Raw genomic sequence first — 11792 nt, 5'->3', positions numbered from 1 at the left:
ACACACACACATATATATACACGTCCATCGACCATAAAGGAATGTAGCAAGCTATTCTGCTATGCTATGGAAAAAAGAATGAAGAACTTTCAGGATACTTAGAGTCTATTGCAGTTGCCTTCTTTGTTCTGAGTTCTATTTAGCCTCTCAAAATTCTGTTCTATATTCACATCAATAACCACCTCTGTGCATCAATAAATGGACATAATAGTAACTGTCAATTCCCTTGCTAACATATGTCAAAGAAAACTAAATTAATACTGGCCAAAATGTATGATTTGTTTTATTTCAAGAAGCCATAAGACTTCACACTATTTTTTCTTCATCTTTAATACCTCCTAACTGTAGTTATAGGAATAATTCATAAATGCTATAGCAAAAATTTTCCATGAACAATTCCTTCTATAAAACAGACATACAAAATCTTCTATTTAGCTTCCTCCCTATGATTATTTTATTTGAAGGAAAACTAAGATTTCTATATAGCCCCAAGAAGTGTACTGATTTAGAATACTTAGTAATCATAAATATCTGATCAAAATTATCCAGTTTACTGGCAAAGCAAACCCAGGCATATCATATTATTTAAAATCCTCAGATGACATGCTCATATGGGCAGCACATATACTAAAATCTTCAGATGATAACATAGCACTAATAATATCTGCCTAAATTTTCAGAGCTATGCTTCAAGGCTTATTCTATAAGATCATAATTTTTTTTACATTGTTCTCAATCTTGCCTCATATTTAGATCATAAAAAATCTGCCAAATTGTCTAGGCTATTTCTGCTTAAACTTACTCATTTTTTTCCCTTCTTCTTTGAGTTTTCATGCTCACTGACTTAGATATATTTAATACGAAAGCAGCCTTAAAGACTGCTCAGTAGAACATACTCTCCAACAAACCGTTTCACCATTTCAACAATTTGGTCCTCTAGACTCTAATTACTATAATTACTTGAGAAATACATTAAAATATCTTTGTCTCTTTTATCTTCATGACTACTTGGAAATTGTTAATATAAATAGAAGGAACACAAAGTAATGATGCTGATTTTACAAGCCACAAATGACAAAGCCCGCATTAATTTACACAATATGTCTCTTGGGCTATAGTTTAATAAATATTTATTAAAATCTTATTGCAATGGTTAGATGCTACAGAGAATATAAAAATAGTTCCTGATTTTAAGGAACTTATTGTTTCAAAGAAGATGCGACATTTCACTAAAAGATAGTATGAGATGTTTTTAGATATGCCAATCATATTAAGAATTATTTTGTGAAAGAATACTTAATGTTCAATATTAAGCAAGATATAAAGGTCGGCAAGAGTATTACTGTGGTGGAACTGGAGAAGACTTCATGTAAGAGGTCACATATTAGATGAGCAGTCAATAATAGATATTTTCAGATACAATTGAAGAAGAAAGAGTATTTAAAATATTAAAGTCTTATCAGACATATCGTTGGCAAACACCTTCTCGCATTCAGAAGGTTGTCTTTTTTGTTTTGTTGATGCTTGCCTTTGTTGTGCAAAACTTTTTAGTTTGATGTAGTCCCATTTCATTTTCCTTTTGTTTCCCTTCCCAGCAGCTGCTAGGGAAAACTGTTTAGAGGTTCCACAAAAAATTAAAAATAGAACTACCTTATGACCCAGCAATTCCACTCCTGGATATTTATCTGAAGAAATCAAAAACACCGATTTGAAAAGGTAGACACACTCCTGTGTTTACTGCAACACTATTTACTAAATAGCCAAGATATGGAAGCAATTTAAGTGTCCATCAGTAGATGATTGGATAAAGAAGATGTACATATATACAATGAAATATTATTCAGGCACCAACACACACACTCACACAAAACAAATCTTACCATTTGCGACAATATGGATGAACCTAGAGTATTATTGCTAATTAAAAGAAATCAAACAGAGAAAGACAAATACCAAATGATTTAACTTACGTGTGAAATATAAATAACAAAACAAATAAACCAAACAGAAACAGACACAGATACAGAGAACAAACTGATGGGTTTCCAGATAGGAGGATGGGATGGGGGAACTGAGTGGAAAAGGTGAAGGGATTAAGAAGTACAAATTGGTAGTCAGGAAATAGTCAAGGGGATGTAAATATTATAATAACTATGTATAGTGCCAAGTGGGTACTAGACTAATTGGGGGGTCACTTTATAAATTATATAAATGTCTAACCACTATACTGTACACCTGTAACAAATATAAAACAATATGAAATGTCAACTATAATTAAACAATAAAAAATAAAATAAAAATCAATAAGATTCGATTTACCTTGTTTTACAAACAACTGAAAAATTGACAAAGTTATGGTTATATTAAAGAGTTCAAAGACTTTTCTAATTAATAATACAATAGGGTAAGAAGTAAGAAAGAATCTGGAAGTTTTAAAAAAGAGTTCGGTTTATGGACAGGTAGAGAACTTTGTGCCTCACAGAAAACTTGTATTAGTCTTCAGTAATAGGAAATATTTGAAACAATGACTCATTAGACCTTAAGGGATATTTCATTTTTTTTATCCCTTCCTTTTTAAAAAACACCAAGATACTGTTATCTTACCATATCTTAGTATGATCTCAAGATTCCTTCCTCTAGATATTTGTAGTAAATGTGTGCTGTTTTAAACTGTAGGATTTTGAATACTAAATTTCTGCATATATCAGCACATTTTAATATATCATTTTCTGGAGGAATAAAAAGATATTTTACCTTGAATTAAAGTGATATTTTTCAATGTCTGAGAATGTTCCCAATCTTTCAGTCTGAGATCATTAGTGATGTTGTTCAATAGTTTCACTTCTCCTTTCATTTCCTGTTCCAAATGCACTTGTTTTTCTTTCAGAGACATAATTTCTGCTGATGCATTGTACACACGCTCCTCTAATTTATTCATTTCCTGTGAAACATAGCAAGCATCCATAATTTTTGTTACACACTAAATTATCAAGTATTACATTTAGGAAACCCTGAAAACCAGGTTTTAAAATAACATAGTATTGTATGAATATTATGGAATAATAATGTGGAAATTAGAGAACTCTTTTAAAACAGTAATTCTTTGGTTTTAAAACATTTCCTCTTTTGACTGAATGGCTGAATTTTCACATCCTCGGCTCCCCGCCCCCAACTAATGAGTATAGATAGGTACGCTTCTATTCCCAAATATATAGATGTCAAAATACTAATTTAAAAAAAAAAATCTTCTGGTATGTTTTTAAATTTATCTGAAGTAAAATTTATTTATGCTGTGCTTAGAGTAGAAACATAGTATTCCAATTCTATGAATTTGATATATTTGTATATTAAATTGTTTTATAGCAATAACAAAGTTTGATGCCATATTTCCCAGTGGTAATGAAGATTCAAGATAGCTTTTCAAATTCAATAAAATCTCAACTAGTATATTAACAATAGCTTACTTTCCATTTTTATTCCTCTATATTTGAGGTTTCATTATGACTTTATGTTTTCAAATATATATATATTTTATGTGTATTTATATACATGCATGCATCTAGAGAGATTGTGAGCAAAAGAGATTATACTTGTTTGATCTGGAATATGCTTTTACTTTTTACTCAATAATATATTAAGGGTATATTTACCTATTAAAATAGTTAGAGGTTGTCTTATTTTTAATAATTTAGTAAATTTTATGTATTTTCATAATGTATTTGATTTCTATTGATAGAGTTTTGAGCTGTACATTTTTTACAACTTTAAATAATGCTGTAATGAATGGCATATTATAAATATATATATATATATTTAAATATTTAAATAAGTGCTTCTTTAGGACAGTTTCCTGAAAGTGGATCTGATCAAAAGGACTAAGTATTAACATTTTTGTTCAATACTGACACACTGCCCTCCAAATATATGGTACCATTTTTTAAATCTTATTAATTGTACTTTAGTGCCTATGTTTTGCACCAAAATACTAGATACCATCAATATATTTAAGTTTGCAGAGTAAGAGTAGACATAATAAATTTTTGTTATTTGATTTGCTTTTAGAGCTGTGATAAGGTTAGGTATCCAGTCATAAAGTTTTGACGATATTTTTCTTTATTACGTTTTCTTTAAGTCTTTCGCTTGGTTTTCCTTTGGGTATTGGCTTTTCTCTTTCGGATGCACCAAACCTTCTCATCTATTCTGGTGTCTTCTGTTTCTTTGTTCTACTTTTATCACATGTTCTGTCTTCGTGGTATGTTTTATGCTTTACTAAGTACTTTATGTTTAACTGGCGATAAATTCTCATTTCTTATTTGCACATGGAAATAAACCAGGGGTGTATTGTTCTTAATTCAGGTATGAAGAGAACATTACACTTTCCTTGACTGGACTGGACAAGTTGAGGTGAGTAGGTCAAGGAAGTCAAGATGTAAAACTTTTTAAAAGAAATGAGCATACATCCAGATTTGCCTTCAATGGCACTGCGCTCAAGCAGAGAGGCTTATCAGTTTTCACTGCTCTAACTGTGCCTTCATCCAAAACCTTGTTCTAAATTTGAATATCTCTACCCTCTACCACCTCTTCCCCTATTTGGTGTTTTTTAAACAATATGGTATAAAGGCGAAGCATGAACAAAGATGTTTGTAGAGCACAGCAACATAATAAATATGCTCAACTTAATTTAGGTGACTGCAAATTGCTGCAGGTATGCCATGTAGTTCCAGATATCGACAGAACAGAGGTCAGGGGACTAGCAGGTGATTTTGCTAATTAATACCCAGAAACCACCAATGTTTTTCTTAACTAAAGCTGAGGCTGCCATTTAATTCCCCTCTTTGGAAACTGCATGTGGTGCTCACAGTAGCCACATTTCACTTGAAAGAATTTATATTGGGAGGAGGAAAAGTACATTTGATTTTTTTTTTAATTCTATACAAACAGCATCCGCACACACCTTCTATAGTCTACCAACTATCAGCGGCTCTGCTGGACACAGGCATTTAATTTTGCAGTCTTACAGTCCTTTCTGTGTGCAATGAAGATGATATATTTCTACCACTCTCTTTTATTTTGTGTCAATATTCTTCTCTTTTTTCAAATTAATGTTTGGTTTGTTCTTGATTAGTATTATACTGGTATTACTTTTAAGCCTTTTCTTCAAACATCATTTACTAACACACATATTCATTTACTTTATGTATTCCTTTATTTGGCTAAAGATTCAAATGTGAATAAAATTGTTTAAGCATGGGATGAGCATTCAAATATTGTTTGCAGTGAGCTCATGTGCGCACGCACACACACACACGTACACACATTTGCACTTATCTAGATTCTAAATCTTTATAACTCACTACTGTCTTTAAAAAAATAAACACTGGCAGTTCCTCCATTTTCTTGTACTGCCATGCCTAAAACTAGGACTCCTCCAAAATACAAGTGCAATCTATCCAAACTCATACAGTTCATTGATCACCAGATTTTGATTATTTCCATTTATTACCATATTACCAATTGGATTTCAACCCCTCATTTATGTGTGTTCATAGATATTCAATAGTCCTTGCTAGATTTGGGGAATTATTAATATCAAATATATTATTATTCCTTCATTTTGTTCATGTTCTCTCTCTCCCAACCCTGTCTCACTGCTCCTCTGATTCTGTTTCTACACAAAGTAATATTTCCCTGCCTTCTTCTTTCCTTCAAACTTAACTTCTACTCGTAAATGATATTTTATTTTTCTCTGTCTCCCATATTCTTCAATTCTTATGCATAGTTTCTTCTTTGTGCATTTTCTCTAACCCCTCCATAGCCCTAGTCCTTGATATTCCAATAGCATTTGATGTGCTTAGATACTTATTAATCATGTGGGAAACATTAACAGTCAGAATTTGGAAAATTAGACATGGAATCGAAATAGAATATAAAGGTTGGTTGAAATGAGATTCAACAACAGAGTCCCCATATTTAAAGAGCAATGTCATTGTCTTCTGACACCTTAAGATAAGGACCATGTAAACTTCAAAAATTCTGGGTGATTGCACCTTAAAATAATTAATGCACAAGATATTCTTTATTAACCTGTTTATTCCCTAGTCAATATTTTAGTTCCATTTCATCAGATGTTATAATTTTAGAGGCTTTTCTTTGCTTTCCATAAGTGACGTCCATTTTTTTAAAATTACTGCTGTGTAATATTGTATCATATAGAAAACAACCTCATTAATTAAGAATGAGATTATTCAAGCAAAATTAACTAAAATGATGCCAGCATTTTTTAGCTAACGATGGAAATTTTATAGCTTCACATTGTGATCCTAGATTTTAAATATTTTATAATATGAAGATTATTTTCATATGAGTAGTGAAGTTTTAGTTATGTTTTTCATGGAAAAGAACAAGTATAATTACTCAACCCCTCCCGCCCCCATGAAATACAATTTTGAAATAAGTGACCTGCTTCTTAATTTCATTCTCATCAATACAAAGTAATCCAGAGAGTTGACCACAGAATAATCTAGAACAGAAGAAAATTTTGATTCATGAGCTAAAGTCTGTTTTTGTAATGTTTTTTTCCTGATTGTCTGCAATGTTTTTTTCCTGATTGTCTGAGGAGATAGGATCGAAATGAACTCAATGCCAGCATGTGATCTTTCAGTACAAACATTCTTACCTTTTGTTGTTTAAATGTATTCTCTTGGACTTTGTTATTCAGTGTTTCAATATTGAGCTGCAAAGCAAGCAATGTGGTATTCAGACTTATTAATGACTTGGAGATTTCATCTATTGCATTTCCATGTTCCCGGACTGAGTAAACCAAGGTACTCAGCTGGAGAATAACATCATTAAATCTCTGATCAGTCATGTCACTGAAATTCTGGAAATGTTCTGAATCTATGAAATTGGCTTGTATATCTGAAATATACTGAATTCTCTTCTCCATGTTGCCCATGTTTTCCATAACTTCTTGAAATTTTATTTTATCTTCACTGTCATTTCTTTTTCCCAGGAGACTTTGAGATATTTCATTGGCATAAATTGAACCAACTGTGCAATTCTTCATTTCCCACTTTAGGAGTTGAGCTGTATATTTAAGTGAAAATAAACAGAGTCATGACCTGTCTTGTTAAATGCATACACCATTTCATTCCGTATTACTGTATTACATGTCATTTCATTCCATTCCATTCTAACATTTTAAATGCTATCCTAAATCAGATATTTATTTTAAGTATAAGATATATAAGCCACAGTAGGCATATTGCTGAGAAGATGACAGTCTCCTCTTCCCACTTTACATTAAAATTTATTCCAAGATTAAGTCATTCTTTCTGAATTGCTGCTTATATGAATCTTCTGGAGCACTGCATTTGGCTTTTCCATTAAGATAAGTTCTACAAATTATAAAGCGCATAGTATCCTAGTCCTTGGGTCTGTCGTTAGGATAAAAGAACATAATGCTTAACACAACATCTGAAATTAACATGTTGAATATGTTAGCTGTTATCAAGATAAATGAGAATGATGACAAAAAAACATGTAGTAAAAGTAGAGGTATTAGTGTTATCCACCGTTAAAGTAAGTTGTTGGTCCATTTTCCTCACCCTGTTACTAAGTGGTCAGAGAATTGTCATTTTCAGTTCATGCAGGCCTAAATAATAGTGGTACAGAAAACTGGACAAATAATTTTTTTACTTTAAAAATATTGTTTTTATAAAATTACTCTTTTCCTATCATAAAATATATATTCAAAGCAGAAAATTTAGAAAAGATGAATAATAAGGAAAAGTAATTTTACCATTAATCTCTTTGTCCTGAGTTAAATGCTAGCATTTTGGTATATCTATATATATCAACTCTATCCCTGTCTTTATTATCATATTATTATTACAAAAGCAAAATTATATTTTATGCACAATCTGGAAACTACTTTTTGGTTAATATTATATTATAAAGATTTGCATATTATTTGGTATTGTTTTACAAAAATAATTTTAGTAATTACATTATATGCTATGCATGGATCTACCAGATTTATTTAACAATACCTCTACATATAGTTTGCTTCTGTTTTCACTAATATATTTAATAAAGTTTTGATAAAGTCTTGTGTTTTTTCCTAAAGAAAAGAATTCGATTAAATGGTATTTTGGGGACATACAGAACTTCTGACATATATTTCCGAAGAGGCATATGCTCTCTAAACAAGCTAATTATCCTCCTGAAAAGAACTAGAGCAATATATTTACAGTTTAAAAAAATGAAAACCATAAACATTAACTTTGCAGATAAAAATAATACATAATTATGCACAATGAAGAAAATGTTAAACATTATTTATCACTAATCAGTGAAGGTTAAGATTTTGTTGTATTTCCAAATCTAATATTTATCTCTGTTATTTATACCTTTTATCTACATATATATCAGTCTCTTATTTACATTTGTTTGAATGTATAAGATTTTCCATATTTGACCACTATTAAGCAATAAAAAAGAATAACTTCATATAGTTTAAAAATATATCTACATAATCATTTATACCTAATCTGTAAGTTTTTTGAGTAAGAATGATATTGCAATACTACCAGCTTTATCAGCTTTTGAAAATTAAATGAGATAACACATGAAAAACATTTAGTTCGCACCCTTAGCTTAGGTATCTGTTACATAAGAAATCTAACTATGGGAGGTGAACACGCAATGTAAAGTATATATGCCTTACTGTTAAAGTGTACAGTTGAAATTTATTGGATTTCATTAACCAATGTCACCATAAAATAATTAATTAATTGATTGATTTTTAAAAAAAGAATCGAGCTGTCATTCTGGAATCTAGCTGTACCCCTCATTATCAACTGGGTTACTCTGGACAAATTACTTATCTTCTTGCTTAGGTTTCCTTAAAGATCTAAAAGTAGTAATTACCTCAACGGTGGTGCTGAGGATGAATAAGATAAGGCATGTTAAATCCTGAAGCACACAGATGGCACATATGAAAATTCTATTCAAATTTAAGTGTCTTTTCCATGAAAGATGTTATCTTAGTTATAGAGAAAACTATTTTTACCACCTTTACTTAAAGAAATTGATGATGGTTGCTATTACAATCATTATAAAGTATATATGCAATTAAATTTCAATTTTAAAAAACACTTTATATCGTATTTTCCTAGTTACATTCTCTTTAGAATTAGCATATTTGAATTAATAAAATATGTGAGACTACATTTTGATATGATCCACAACAGAGACCATATTGAGAGTGTATTAATTTATACTTAATTTATCAATAAATTGGGCAAAAAAGTATGTTTTTGAGTTAGATTTCATCACATTTATTCAGTTATGTGTGAGGAGCAAGTTTTAGATTGACAGGCTCATTCATCCATTCATCAATTCTATGATTTACTTATTTAGCACCTATGATATATAAAGCACTGTTTAAGCAACTCTGGGAATATAAGACTGATTTAATATGGATTTTGATTTTAAAAATCAGAAACCCAAATTAACAACTCTTACAAAATTATCTTCAAGTTGTCCCTTAAAATTTTTCCTTTTATGATGATGATTATTGCTACTTTTAGTTAACAGTTAAGAATTCAGGTTCTGTATTAGAACTGTCCAAGTTAGCAATTCTTAGTCTTTCCTTTATAAACTGTGGCCTTGGGCAGGTTAATCTGTCAATGCTTCTATTTCACTTTTGTATAAATGGATACAATAGTCAATGTTTAAATAATTAAATGGACTAACATGTGTAAAGTGCTTAGATCACTTTCTGGCATATAATAAGCATTTGATAACTTTCAGCTTTTTTGTTATTAATATTTTGGATTCAGTATCTATATGCCCAATATCAATAACCAGGGCAAATTAATATTGTGTAGTATAAAAAACTGGGGATAAGTTGAGTATTCTGATGAACACTGTAGTCTCTGTGCTTTATTTTACTAGGCAAATTGATCTAATTTCTCAACCATATAATTTTATTTTCACTAGAAACACTTTCTATTTTACATGGGTAAAACAACTCTTTTTCACAGTATGAAAGAGAATACCTCACTTGACAAAATGTCATATGACCAAGCGTTTTTATTCAACATCAAGTTCAACATAAATTGATAATAAAGGCTGCATTTTGCTTATATATTTAAAAACACAACATCACTTGTCTCAAATTCTGAATAAACACTATTTTAATCCTTACTTTCTTTAAACATGTTTAAGTCTGTATCATAAATCTCGGTAAGCATAGACCTAGTGAAAGAGCTATATTTGATTCTACAGATCACATTTACTCTTTCATGTTGATAGTATCTCGTCCTACCGAAAATTTATATTATTTTGAGCTAAAGAATCTTCACTATTTCAGTAACAATTTATATACATTAATACTAGATTATACTTTATTGTCCAGAGACCTTAGTATGTTGTTATATTACTACAGTGATCCAGTAGCTTCTTTAAGAAAAGATCACATGAAAAATCTTTTGCACCAAAAAAGAAACCATCAACAAAACAAAGAGGCAATCAACTAAACAGGAGAAGGTATTTGTAAGCAACTCCCCTGATATGGGGCTAATATGAAAAATACAGAAAGATCTCATACGACTCAACAACAACAACAAAAAATAAACAATCCAATTAGAAATTGGGCAGAGAACATGAACTGACATTTCTCCCAAGAAGACATACAAATGGCCAACAGATATATGAAAAGATGCTCAACTTCACTAGCTATTAGGGAAATGCAAATCAAAACCACAATGAGATACCACCTCACACCTGTTAGAATGGCTGTCATCAACAAGACAAGTAATAACAAGTGTTGGAGACATTGTGGGGGGAAAATGAACCCTCATACACTGCTGATGGGAATGTAAAGTTGTACAGTCACTATGGAAAACAATATGGAGGGTCCTCAAAAAATTAAGAATAGAATTACCATATGACCCAGCAATCCCTCTTTTGGGTACCTACCAAAAAAATTTGAAAACATTTATTTGTAAAGATATATACACACCAATGTTCATTGCAGCATTATTCATAGTGGCCAAGACATGAAAACAATTAAAATGCCCTTCAATAGATGATTGGATAAAGAAGATGTGGTACATATGTACACTGGAATATTAAGTGAAATACTGTCATTTGTGACAACACAAATGGATCTAGAGATTATTATGCTAGGTGAAATAAGGCAGACAGAAAGAGTTGAGAATCATAAGATTTCACTTATACATGGGATATAAAACTGAAAGCAGCAAACAAACAAGACAAACAAACAGAGACTCATGAAAACAGACAATAGTTTAGTGGTTACCACAAGGAAAAAGGGGAGGGAGAGAGGTATGTCAAGATAAAGGGGGGTCAAATATAAGGTTAGAAAAAGAAACTTAATTTTGGTATACACACAATACAATATACATAGATATAATACTAAACAGTACACTGAAACCTATATAATTTTATTAACCAATGTCACCTCAATAAATTTAATTAAAAAAATAAAAAATAAAATAAATAAAATAAAATAGAGGTCACATATGGACATTTTATAATTAAGAAATATCTTTTAATGTATAAAACACTTTAAATTGGTTTTTATGTACAATATTTGACTTCATCCATCAATTCATATTTGCTAAAACACTTAAGGCTATATTTTGTCTATAATTGTAATTTTTTATACTAAATAGTTATGCATTATGTTTTAGTTCCTTTTTTTTTTTGAAAAATATTCTGATCTACAACTTAAGTTTTAAATGAATTGTCAATTGTTTATT

General features: G+C 30.5%; 1 protein-coding gene across 2 annotated transcripts in view; it reads right to left on the bottom strand.

Moving 5' to 3' along the window:
* Positions 1-11792, bottom strand: part of MSR1 (macrophage scavenger receptor 1) — a 65275-nt gene that overhangs the window by 39716 nt on the left and 13767 nt on the right. For both annotated transcript variants that reach the window (XM_006916427.1, XM_006916426.1), the window contains exons 4-5: positions 6677-7086; positions 2755-2941 (exon numbers count right to left, since the gene is read on the bottom strand). In XM_006916427.1, coding sequence (XP_006916489.1) covers positions 2755-2941; positions 6677-7086 — 597 coding nt within the window. The remainder of the gene's footprint in view (positions 1-2754; positions 2942-6676; positions 7087-11792) is intronic.

This window comes from Pteropus alecto, unplaced genomic scaffold (genome assembly GCF_000325575.1).
Source record: "Pteropus alecto unplaced genomic scaffold, ASM32557v1 scaffold24, whole genome shotgun sequence".
NCBI classification, from domain to species: Eukaryota; Metazoa; Chordata; class Mammalia; order Chiroptera; family Pteropodidae; genus Pteropus; species Pteropus alecto.
This window is presented reverse-complemented; position numbering and strand designations above follow the sequence as displayed.